Here is a 13469-nt window from a genome sequence, read left to right as displayed (position 1 = left end):
CAAATTCATAACCCACCCAAAAATCTACCAGTCTTCCTGTCAGAGATCAACACTTTAGGCTCTGCCTGGTGCTTAACAAAGATCTTGGATGAACTTCTCTGCTGAAAACTATATGCAAATGTTGCAGTGAACATGTAATCTCTTCAAACAATTCCCATCTCCATCAGCTAACTGCTATACATGATTTTGTCCATATAGACACCAGGTTAAACTCTTGGCCTTTTAAAATTAAAGTGAGCTTTAGAAATTGTGTTATAGGTTGTAGAGTGTCTTCCTGTCCCCACAAGTTGTTTTTCCTTGGTTTTATTTATTGGCTTGTGTTTTGTTTGCTTGCTTTCTGCACAGGGATGCCTCATTTTAAGTGATGAGTTAAACCACGCATCGCTTGTGCTTGGGGCCCGACTCTCAGGTGCAACCATAAGAATCTTCAAACACAACAGTGAGTATCAATGTATTTACTCAACATGTACTGGCTTGCTCCTAGAAGAAAGTAAAGATTATTGATGAGGCTTTATTCTGTTCTTCAAGCTGACAACATAGCCTCATGAAACACAATTTTGTTTATATTCACTCCTGGCTTGTTAACCTCTGGTGACCTGGAACAAATGGTTGAAATGCATTAAACTCCAGATTGTTAAGTGTAACCCAAACACATTAATGTCACTGTTAGTGGTTTTGCAATGTGACCTCTAAATACATGATTGATTTCTTAGGACTGCCATTTAATTATCAGAAGTGTTATTACTCTTCCTTTTCTACAGCTCTGCCTTGGGAAAGTTTGAAGACTTAAGTTTTGTGTTAAGGTCAGGTAAAAAATGAGCCTATTCCTTAGAAGAATGCCTCCTTTCACTTTGCCCACCCACAGATGCTCAGATCCTCACCCAACAAAACCATCTATTCAACTTCATTGAAATGTCCTTTCAGGCTCTGGTTTGTGTGGTTGGGTGGTGAGGAGCAGGCAGAATGCTATTTCTTCTTTTAGGGTCTTGATGAGGCAGCATGGAAATTATCAGAAACACTTTGAAGGAGGTGGATGGTGGTGGACACCTGAGTTCTCTCGTCCAGCTCTGTTCCTGACTTACTGTGTCACTTTGTATAAATGCTTTCATCTTTCTTGCATTCATTTTCCTCATCTGTAAAATGAGGTGTCGAACTCTGTGATAGGTAAGGATCCTCCTAGTTGAAAGGTTTTGATTCTAATTTGTTATTGTTGTTGGAAAATTCCCTTCTTTCTGTGCATGTGTACGTGCATGCATACACATGCACTCACACACATGCACACACGTGTACACACAAAAATTTGTTTTCTCTTTCTTCCTTACCACCTTTCTCTCCTGCCTTCCCTTCCCCTTCATTTTTCCCTGTTCCTCTTTCCTAGCTCTCCCCTCCATCCTACAAGGAGGTAACAAAGTTTGAAGTGACAAGAAGAAGGCTGACGGAGAACTGAGGAAGAATTGTTTCAATTCTGTTCTGCCCACCTCGCAGCAATCTTAAACCAAAGAACAATTGTCCCATGGGGGAGGAAAGAAAATGCATGGGAGTATTCTCAAGTGAACCCCCTTGTCTAACTCTTAGAGTTGTTCCAATGAAAAATCTATGGCTCTCACTGAGTGGGGTGAGGTCTGGCTATGCCTTACTGAGCCGCTTTCAGTAGCTATGTGAAGATGAACACTTAGAGTGAAGTTCAGGACCAGACCTTCCAGAAGAGCCAAACTGTGGCCCCCTCAGACTTATAGGGTGGCTATAACATCTAGCTTAATGTCATTCAAAATACACTGACCTCATTTGTCCATTTTGCATCAAACACTCAATTTCGGCTTTAGACTTGGATAAGCCAAGTTAAATTCTTTCAGTTCTGCCTGAAATATCATGGATTGTCACATCTAGACGCAAATCATTTTGGCAGTGTTGGGAATTCATGTTTGGAGTATACGTCTTTCAGGGCTCCAAGTAAGCTTATTAAGAGACTACAAGGAATTCCTTTGGTATTAGCACAAGTGTGTTGTGCCCTTTGATTCTTCAGCATGACAGATGATTGCTGATCAAAGGCTCTGTCTACTTGGCAAAGGATAAAGGGGATAGCTAGGCAGTCATTCAACTGTAGTTCCATCTATGTATGTGGTTAAACGTGATAATCTCACTTCCAGAGAGAGACGTAGTCGGGTTGTTATCTCTTCGGAACAGATCAACATGATCATCATCAATGTAAACCCCTTGTTTCTTCACTCCATTCTACTGCGTCAGTGCTCATAATGCTAGCTGCACAATAGTGGCATCTAGGGAACATCCATAAAAGATCAATGACTGTGCCCACCTCAGATCAACTCAGTCCAAATATCTGTCATATAGATAGATAGATAGGTAAGCATACATACATATTTAAATGACCAACTGGGAGACTAAACGTAAGCTTGATTAATCATTGACCAAGCATTCCCTATTCTCCAGCTTAAGGCTTTTAGGGTAGAAATCCTCCAAGATGACCACTGGGTTGGGGCCAAGACATCTGCATTTTTTTCAGAGTTCCGCAGATGATTATAATGTATACTGAGAGATATAAGACCTAGAATCTTATTCTTTGAAACTCCTTTAATCTAAGCTGCCCCCAGACCTTGCCAGTGTGCCCTGGGATATACCACCAGACACCTGCCATATTAATTATCCTCACTCTTCCTCTCTCTACTCTTTTACACTCTTGATTGAAAGTTGGCAGAGAATGTGTTCCAAGCCAAAATTTATTAAGCATTTATTATCTATTCTGATTCAGGCACTATGTTAGGCCTTTGAAGGACTATAAAAGTGATAAGGAATATCTTAGCTATCTGAGGGCCTGGAATCTAGTAGGAAAGGTAGATATGCATGCAAGTTACTGTATAAAGTGAAAAGGACCATGATGACATCAAGCAGTGGTTAAGAGTATAGGCTTTGGCTACGGCGCTTTCTCACACCCACTAAAATAGCTAAAATTAAAAAGGTGAAAATACCAAATGTTAGCAAGGATATGGAGCCACCGCTAGAATGCTCACCCATTGCCTGTGGAGTATAAAATGGCACAACTTCTTTGGAAAGTTATTTGGCAACGTTTTATAAAACTAAACATACTCCTTTACTATGACCCAGAAATTCTATACCTAGATATTTACCCAAGAGGAATGAAAGTGTGTGTCCACTAAAAGGCTTGTACAAGAATGTTCATAGCGTCTTTATTCATAATAGCCAAAATCTGGAAACAACCCGAATGTCTACCAACAGGATAGTAAAAAAAACTATTATTATTTATTTATACAATAGAACACTACTCCACAATTAAAAAAAGCAACAAGCTACTGCTACACATAACATGGCTGACTCTCAGGAAAAATTATCTTAATTATTTTGAGTAAAATAAACCAGACACAGACATGTATACATACTGTGTGAGTTCATTTGAAGTCAATTCAAAAATAGACAAAACTAATCTATGATGATAGCAATTATAACAATGCTTGTCTCTGGTTTGAAGGGAGGGAATTGGTGACAAGAGGCATAAAAGAACTTTCTGGCAATATTTTGATGGGGTGATGGTTACATTCTTATTTAAATTCATCGAACTGTACACTTAATATTTGTATGTTTCCCTATAAGTAAATTTAAGCTAACAATATTATTATAATCATACAACATATATAAAATTAAAACCATTGCTCCAATATTTTAAAACACAGTACAAGCTTTGACCCATGCACATGTGTCCTCATCCTATAGCTTATTAGACTGTGAGACTGTGGTCCTAGACACACTACTTTACCTTCTGGATCTCAATTTTCCTATTCCAAAAATGAGGATAATTGTGATACACAAATAATACTATGGTTGGAAAAGGCATATAAGTCCTTAGCACAATGCGTGGCAATGGGAACTACTGAATTATTTGTAGTTGCTATGTTATTACTATTATTACCTTTGTCATTGTCATCAGTGTCACTAAGGGACAATAGAAAACATTATGGAAAAATGAAGAGTGTATTTCTCCTTGGGAATTGCATAAAATAGATGGCATTTGCAGTAGATGCTGAAGGATTAAGATAATTCTAATCAGGGAAGAAGAAAAGATTATTTCAAGCAGAAAACTAATCTGGAGCATGCAGAGAACAGCAGGACTTTTAGCGTCACCTGAACGATCATGCTAAGAATGTATGTACTTCAAAAAGCAATAAAAGGCGCCTGGGAGTTCTGCCTCTTACCATGCTGTTCCCAGCTAAACTGGTTTTTCTCAAAACATTTAGTTGCCTACTCATATGTCTAGTAGAGATGGAAACAGAGACACAAGCTTTAAGTTAAAGCTTTGAACAGCACTGGATGAAAAAAAACATACTTAATAATTCTTTTTTTGTTTATTATTATTATTATTATTGTACGTTAAGTTTTAGGGTACATGTGCACAATGTACAGGTTTGTTACATATGTATCCATGTGCCATGTTGGTGTGCTGCACCCATTAACTCATCATTTAGCATTAGTTGTATCTCCTAATGCTATCCCTCCCCTCTCCCCCCACCTCACAACAGTCCCCGGAGTGTGATGTTCCCTTTCCTGTGTCCATGTGTTCTCATTGTTCAATTCCCACCTATGAGTGAGAACATGCAGTGTTTGGGTTTTTGTCCTTGCGATCGTTTACTGAGAATGATGATTTCCAGTTTCATCCATGTCCCTACAAAGGACATGAACTCATCATTTTTTATGGCTGCATAGTATTCCATGGTGTATATGTGCCATAGTTTCTTATTTCAGTCTATCGTTGTTGGACATTTAGGTTGGTTCCAAGTCTTTGCTATTGTGACTAGTGCCGCAATAAACATACGTGTGCATGTGTCTTTATAGCAGCATGATTTATAATCCTTTGGGTATATACCCAGTAATGGGATGGCTGGGTCAAATGGTATTTCTAGTTCTAGATCCCTGAGGAATCGCCACACTGACTTCCACAATGGTTGAACTAGTTTACAGTCCCACCAACAGTGTAAAAGTGTTCCTATTTCTCCAAATCCTCTCCAGCACCTGTTGTTTCCTGACTTTCTAATGATCGCCATTCTAACTGGTGTGAGATTATATCTCATTGTGGTTTTGATTTGCATTTCTCTGATGGCCAGTGATGATGAGCATTTTTGCATGTGTTTTTTTGGCTGCATAAATGTCTTCATTTGAGAAGTGTCTGTTCATGTCCTTTGCCCACTTTTTGATGGGGTTTTTTTCTCTTGTAAATTTGTTTGAGTTCATTGTAGATTCTGGATATTAGCCCTTTGTCAGATGAGTAGGTTGCAATAATTTTCTCCCATTTTGTAGGTTGCCTGTTCACTCTGATGGTAGTTTCTTTTGCTGTGCAGAAGCTCTTTAGTTTAATTAGATCTCATTCATCAATTTTGGTTTTTATTGCCATTGCTTTCGGTGTTTTAGACATGAAGTCCTTGCCCATGCCTATGTCCTGAATGGTAATGCCTAGGTTTTCTTCTAGGGTTTTTATGGTTTTAGGTCTAACATGTAAGTCTTTAATCCATCTTGAATTAATTTTTGTATAAGGTGTAAGGAAGGGATCCAGTTTCAGCTTTCTATATACGGCTGGCCAGTTTTCCCAGCACCATTTATTAAATAGGGAATCCTTTCCCCATTGCTTGTTTCTGTCAGGTTTGTCAAAGATCAGATAGTTGCAAATATGTGGCGTTATTTCTGAGGGCTCTGTTCTGTTCCATTGATCTATGTCTCTGTTGTGGTACCAGTACCATGCTGTTTTGGTTACTGTAGACTTGTAGTATAGTTTGAAGTCAGGTAGCATGATGCCTCCAGCTTTGTTCTTTTGGGTTAGGATTGACTTGGCGATGCAGGCTCTTTTTTGGTTCCATATGAACTTTAAAGTAGTTTTTTCCAATTCTGTGAAGAAAGTCATTGGTAGCTTGATGGGGATGGCATTGAATCTACAAATTACCTTGGGCAGTATGGCCATTTTCACAATATTGATTCTTCCAACCCATGAGCATGGAATGTTCTTCCATTTGTTTGTATCCTCTTTTATTTCATTGAGCAGTGGTTTGTAGTTCTCCTTGAAGAGGTCCTTCACATCCCTTGTAAGTTGGATTCCTAGGTATTTTATTCTGTTTGAAGCAATTGTGAATGGTAGTTCACTCATGATTTGACTCTCTGTCTGTTATTGGCATATAAGAATGCTTGTGATTTTTGTACATTGATTTTGTATCCTGAGACTTTGCTGAAGTTGCTTATCAGCTTAAGGAGATTTTTGGCTGAGACAATGGGGTTTTCTAGATATACAATCATGTCATCTGCAAACAGGGACAATTTGACTTCCTCTTTTCCTAATTGAATTCCCTTTATTTCCTTCTCCTGCCTAATTGCCCTGGCCAGAACTTCCAGCACTATGTTGAACAGGAGTGGTGAGAAAGGGCATCCCTGTCTCCTGCCAGTTTTCAAAGGGAATGCTTCCAGCTTTTGCCCATTCAGTACGATATTGGCTGTGGGTTTGTCATAGATAGCTCTTATTATTTTGAGATATGTCCCATCAATACCTAATTTATTGAGAGTTTTTAGCATGAGGAGTGGTTGAATTTTGTCAAAGGCCTTTTCTGCATCTATTAAGATAATCATGTGGTTTTTGTCTTTGGCTCTGTTTATATGCTGGATTACATTTATTGATTTGTGTATGTTGAACCAGCCTTGCATCCCAGGGATGAAGCCCACTTGATCACGGTGGATAAGCTTTTTGATGTGCTGCTGGATTCGGTTTGCCAGTATTTTATTGAGGATTTTTGCATCAATGTTCATCAAGGATATTAGTCTAAAATTCTCTTTTTTGGTTGTGTCTCTGCCCGGCTTTGGTATCAGGATGATGCTAGCCTCATAAAATGAGTTAGAGAAGATTCCCTCTTTTTCTATTGATTGGAATAGTTTCAGAAGGAATGGTACCTGTTCCTCCTTGTACCTCTGGTAGAATTCGGCTGTGAATCCATCTGCTCCTGGACTCTTTTTGGTTGGTAAGCTATTGATTATTGCCACAATTTCAGAGCCTGTTATTGGTCTATTCAGAGATTCAACTTCTTCCTGGTTTACTCTTGGGAGGGTATATGTGTCGAGGAATTTATCCATTTCTTCTAGATTTTCTAGTTTATTTGCATAGAGGTGTTTGTAGTATTCTTTGATGGTAGTTTGTATTTCTGCGGGATCGGTGGTGATATCCCCTTTTTCATTTTTTATTGCATCTATTTGATTCTTCTCTCTTTTCTTCTTTATTAGTCTTGCTAGTGGTCTATCAATTTTGTTGATCTTTTCAAAAAACCAGGCTCCTGGATTCATTAATTTTTTGAAGGGTTTTTTGTGTCTCTATTTCCTTCAGTTCTGCTCTGATTTTAGTTATTTCTTGCCTTCTGCTAGCTTTTGAATGTGTTTGCCATTGCTTTTGTAATTCTTTTAATTGTGATGTTAGGGTGTCAATTTTGGATCTTTCCTGCTTTCTTCTGTGGGCATTTAGTGCTATAAATTTCCCCTACACACTGCTTTGAATGTGTCCCAGAGATTCTGGTATGTTGTGTCTTTGTTCTCATTGGTTTCAAAGAACATCTTTATTTCTGCCTTCATTTCGTTATGTACCCAGTAGTCATTCAGGAGCAGGTTGTTCAGTTTCCATATAGTTGAGTGGTTTTGAGTGAGTTTCTTAATCCTGAGTTCTAGTTTGATTGCACTGTGGTCTGAGAGACAGTTTGTTATAATTTCTGTTCTTTTACATTTGCTGAGGAGAGCTTTACTTCCAACTATGTGGTCAATTTTGGAATAGGTGTGGTGTGGTGCTGAAAAAAATGTATATTCTGTTGATTTTGGGTGGAGAGTTCTGTAGATGTCTATTAGGTCCGCTTGGTGCAGAGCTGAGTTCAATTCCTGGGTATCCTTGTTAACTTTCTGTCTCATTGATCTATCTAATGTTGACAGTGGGGTGTTAAAGTCTCCCATTATTATTGTGTAGGAGTCTAAGTCTCTTTGTAGGTCACTCAGGACTTGCTTTATGAATCTGAGTGCTCCTGTATTGGGTGCATATATATTTAGGTTAGCTCTTCTTGTTGAATTGATCCCTTTACCATTATGTAATGGCCTTCTTTGTCTCTTCTGATCTTTGTTGGTTTAAAGTCTGTTTTATCAGAGACTAGGATTGCAACCCCTGCCTTTTTTTGTTTTCCATTTGCTTGGTAGATCTTCCTCCATCCTTTTATTTTGAGCCTATGTGTGTCTCTGCATGTGAGATGGGTTTCCTGAATACAGCACACTGATGGGTCTTGACTCTTTATCCAATTTGCCAGTCTGTGTCTTTTAAATGGAGCACTTAGTCCATTTACATTTAAAGTTAATATTGTTATGTGAGAATTTGATCCTGTCATTATGATGTTAGCTGGTTATTTGCTTGTTAGTTGATGCAGTTTCTTCCTAACCTCAATGGTCTTTACAATTTGGCATGATTTTGCAGTGGCTGGTACCAGTTGTTCTTTTCCATGTTTAGTGCTTCCTTCAGGAGCTCTTTTAGGGCAGGCCTGGTGGTGACAAAATCTCTCAGCATTTGCTTGTCTGTAAAGGATTTTATTTCTCCTTCACTTATGAAGCTTAGTTTGGCTGGATATGAAATTCTGGGTTGAAAATTCTTTTCTTTAAGAATGTTGAATATCGGCCCCCACTCTCTTCTGGCTTGTAGAGTTTCTGCTGAGAGATCAGCTTTTAGTCTGATGGGCTTCCCTTTGTGGGTAACCTAACCTTTCTCTCTGGCTGCACTTAACATTTTTTCCTTCATTTCAACTTTGGTGAATCTGACAATTATGTGTCTTGGAGTTGCTCTTCTCGAGGAGTATCTTTGTGGCATTCTCTGTATTTCCTGAATCTGAATGTTGGCCTGCCTTGCTAGATAGGGAAGTTCTCCTGGATAATATCCTGCAGAGTGTTTTCCAACTTGGTTCCATTCTCCCCGTCACTTTCAGGTACACCAATCAGATGTAGATGATTTGGTCTTTTCACATAGTCCCATATTTCTTGGAGGCTTTGTTTGTTTCTTTTTATTCTTTTTTCTCTAGACTTCCCTTCTCGCTTCATTTCATTCATTTCATCTTCCATCGCTGATACCCTTTCTTCCAGTTGATCGCATCGGCTCCTGAGGCTTCTGAATTCTTCATGTAGTTCTCAAGCCTTGGCTTTCAGCTCCATCAGCTCCTTTAAGCACTTCTCTATATTGGTTATTCTAATTATACATTTGTCTAATTCTTTTTCAAAGTTTTTAACTTCTTTGCCTTTGGCTTGAATTTCCTCCTGTAGCTCAGAGTAGTTTGATCATCTGAAGCCTACTTCTCTCAACTCGTCAAAGTCATTCTCTGTCCAGCTTTGTTCCATTGCTGGTGAGGAACTGCATTCCTTTGGAGGAGGAGAGGTGCTCTGCTTTTTAGAGTTACCAATTTTTCTGCTCTGTTTTTTCCCCATCTTTGTGGTTTTATCTACTTTTGGTCTTTGATGATAGTGATGTACAGATGGGTTTTTGGTGGATGTCCTTTCTGTTTGTTAGTTTTCCTTCTAACAGACAGGACCCTCAGCTGCAGGTCTGTTGGACTTTGCTAGAGGTCCACTCCAGGCCCTGTTTGCCTGGGTGTTAGCAGTGGTGGCTGCAGAACAGCGGATTTTCGTGAACCGTGAATGCTGCTGCCTGATCGTTCCTCTGGAAGTTTTGTCTCAGAGGAGTACCCGGCCGTGTGAGGTGTCAGTCTGCCCCTACTAGGGGGTGCCTCCCAGTTAGGCTGCTCGGGCGTCAGGGACCCACTTGAGGAGGCAGTCTGCCTGTTCTCAGATCTCCAGCTGCATGCTGGGAGAACCACTATGCTCTTCAAAGCTGTCAGAGAGGGACATTTAAGTCTGCAGAGGTTACTGCTGTCTTTTTGTTTGTCTGTGCCCTGCCCCCAGAGGTGGAGCCTACAGAGGCAGGCAGGCCTCCTTGAGCTGTGGTGGGCTCCACCCAGTTCGAGCTTCGTGGCTGCTTTGTTTACCTAATCAAGCCTGGGCAATGGCGGGCGCCCCTCCCCCAGCCTTGCTGCGGCCTTGCAGTTTAATCTCAGACTGCTGTGCTAGCAATCAGCGAGACTCCGTGGTCGTAGGACCCTATGAGCCAGATGTGGGAAATAATTTCCTGGTATGCCATTTTTTAAGCCCGTCAGAAAAGTGCAGTATTAGGGTGGGAGTGACCCGATTTTCCAGGTGCCGTCTGTCACACTTTTCTTTGACTAGGAAAGGGAACTCCCTGACCCCTTGCGCTTCCCAAGTGAGGCAATGCCTTGCCCTGCTCCGGCTCGTGCACAGTGTGCTGCACCCACTGTCCTGCACCCACTGTCTGGCACTCCCTAGTGAGATGAACCCGGTTCCTCAGATGGAAATGCAGAAATCACCTGTCTTCTGCGTCACTCACGCTGGGAGCTGTAGACCGGAGCTGTTCCTATTTGGCCATCTTGCCTCCATCCTCCTTAATAATTCTTAAGATCATCTGTCTCTAAAGCAGTGTTCTCTTAGAATTTCTCTATTCTGTTTTTGTTTTGTTTTGTTTTGTTTTGTTTTTGTTTTTCCATTTGCTGTTGCCTGGAAGTCATCAGTGAGGGGCAGATGGACCCTTTGTGTCTCCAGATATGATACCCTAAAAAGCCTTTGACATCATTTATATGGGATGCAGGTTAGAGCACTGAATCCTATCACTAGACAACCCCAAATTAGGAATGTTCTATTTTTAAAAAGGGAATTGTATTCTCTAAACATGTCAATACCATAAGAGACAGTGAAAGGCTGAGGAAATGGCCCAGATTAAAGGATAAGAAAGAACAGTATCAACCAAGTGCAATGGCGGGTCCTAGAGTAGATTCCAAAAGAGACAGGAAAATGCCTAAAGGAAATTACTAGGCCAATTTGAAAAACCGGAAGATGCATGGTAAATTAGATAATATTAGATAAGAATAGTTTATCAACATTAAAAATACTGAAGTGGATCATTTCACCATAGTCCAGGGGTAGACAACTTATGACCTGTGAATTAAGAACACTTTTACATATTTAAAGCATCGTATAAAGAACAAAGAAGACTATGCAACAGAGACTGTATGTGGTCCACAAAGCCTAAAGTAAAACTATCTGGCTTTTTACAGAAGAAGTTTGCTGAATCCTGCTGTAATTGTATAAGAATACCCTATTCTATGGCGTGAACCCGGGAGGCGGAGCTTGCAGTGAGCCGAGATTGCACCACTGCACTCCAGCCTGGGCGACAGAGCGAGACTCCATCTCAAAGAAAAAAAAAAAAAAAAAAGAATACCCTATTCTAAAAGGGGAGAATATCCTATTGTTAAAGAAGACACCTTGAATTATTTAGGGGTAAAGACCATGATATATGCAACTTTGTCTTAATTCAGGGAAAAAATTGTGTGTGTGTGTGTGTGTACACACACATTGAAACACAGGTGGACAGACAGAGCTATAAATATGCATAGATGAGATGATGAAGCAAATGAGATAAAGTGTTAATAGGTGAATCTAGGTTAAAGTAAGTGGGTGTTCTTTGCAGTACTCTTATTCTTGGAATTTTTCTGTTACGTTTCAAATTATTTCCAACTAAAATTTTCCCTTAAATTCTTAACTTTTTGCTGAAATTACAATTTAAGGGTTAAATTTGATCTCCCAATTTTACAAAGCTCTCAAAACATTCAGTAACTTATTCTTCATGCCCTCCCTTTGTACTCATGAAAAATAGATAATAGTTATTATCTCTGTCCTAACAATGAATGTTAGCTATTGTTATTTAGACTAGCAAGTAACATTTATTGAGAACGTCCTCTGTGCCACATGATAGGGTAATGGCCTTCTCTTATTTATTTAGCCCTGTGAAGAATTCCATGAGGTAGGAACTGCTTTACAAATAAGAAGATTCAGGCTTAGAGTTATTAAGCAACTTGTCCAAGATCATACAACTGATTAATAGTGAAGCCTGGAGCTGTCTGGGTAAATACTGCCCTTCCCAACTAATTGAGAAATGGGTGCAGCTAGGGTCAGAATCTCTCCTCTAATCCATGGGAGTCTATTATGCCTGAGCTGCTGTTGCTCTTCTGCTCTCTTTGGGAAGAAAAATAATGCTCACCCTCCAAAGATGTCCATGCCCTCATCCCCAGAACCTGCGAACATTATGCTGCCTGGCAAAGGAAATTCAGGTTGCAGATGGAATTCAGGCCGCAAAACAGCTAACCTTAAAGAGACTATCCACGTAGGTCTAGTGCAATCATAGGGTTGTTAAGTGTGGAAAAGAGTGGCAAACGAGTGAGGATCAGGGCAATGCAATGTGAGACAGACTTAAAGAGCCCTTGCTGGCTTTGAAGATGAAAGAAGACCACAAGCTAGGGAATGCAGGAAGCATCTCTCTAGAAGCTGGAAAAACCAAGGACATGGATTCTCCCCTAGAGCTTCCAGAGAGAAATACAGCCCTGCCAATATCTTGCTTTTCACCCAGTCGAACCCATTTCAGACTTCTGACCTCTAGAACTGTAAGATAAGTTTGTGTTGTCTTGAAGTCACTAAGTGTATTCTAACTTCTTATAGCAGCAATAGGAAACCACTAGGCTTTCATTCACAGGTGCACAAAACCCTTCTTCCCACACACCCACATGTTTAATACAACTTTGAAACATGAGCATATTCTGCTGCTGTTGTATTTACATCACAAAAACAGCCCCCTTGAGAGCAGGGTTATTTCCAGGATCCTCTGAATGACTTCTTTCTTGAGAGGTGAAGGAAGCAAGAAGTATAAGGAGAGGGAAAGAACTGAATGGAGTTATAATATGTACAGCATCAGATGCTGCTGGCTCTGTTTCTTGCTCTGCTATTCCCAAGATAATACTAACTGCTTTAGTATGCAGTGATGTCTTAATCCTTCATATGCATCCACACAGATTGGACTGATAATACAGGGATTGTTTAGGATCTGCAGAAACTGTGTGTGCATGACACATACAACCAGTCCAGATAGAAGCTAATAACTTGTGAGACAGGTTTTAAAAATGGCCACCTGCACCAGAGCATTCTTAAACACTGGGATTGTGGAATTTCATGCAACTCTAGACTTCTTCTGCTCTCATGGACTGCTTCATGTCCTCTCCTTACACCTTAACAATACTCTTCTGCCTGTTGGAGAGGAAGAGGTTCTATTTTTTAGCAGTACCAGTGGAAGTGGACATCCTTTGTTATTTAAGCCAACTATAAATGAATCAGAATTCTGGGCCCTTGGATTTTTGAATTCTCTGTAGGAAAAAATACCTAAGATATACTTAAATCTACTCAGGTCATCATAATAAACTTTTAAGCTTATGTAAATAGGCTTGACCATTAACTCCAAAGCTATTCATTATTCTTCTCCCTCCATTTCCCACAAAGCTAGAATGAAT

General features: G+C 39.9%; 1 protein-coding gene across 7 annotated transcripts in view; it reads left to right on the top strand.

Annotated features, from left to right (window-relative positions):
* The window catches only part of SPTLC3 (serine palmitoyltransferase long chain base subunit 3), a 170985-nt gene that overhangs the window by 86548 nt on the left and 70968 nt on the right, over positions 1–13469 (top strand). For all 7 annotated transcript variants that reach the window (XM_055265997.2, XM_055265995.2, XM_055265992.2 and 4 more), the window contains one exon: positions 346–439. In XM_055265997.2, coding sequence (XP_055121972.1) covers positions 346–439 — 94 coding nt within the window. The remainder of the gene's footprint in view (positions 1–345; positions 440–13469) is intronic.

The sequence above is a fragment of the Symphalangus syndactylus genome, chromosome 24 (assembly GCF_028878055.3).
Source record: "Symphalangus syndactylus isolate Jambi chromosome 24, NHGRI_mSymSyn1-v2.1_pri, whole genome shotgun sequence".
Taxonomy (NCBI): domain Eukaryota; kingdom Metazoa; phylum Chordata; class Mammalia; order Primates; family Hylobatidae; genus Symphalangus; species Symphalangus syndactylus.
This window is presented reverse-complemented; position numbering and strand designations above follow the sequence as displayed.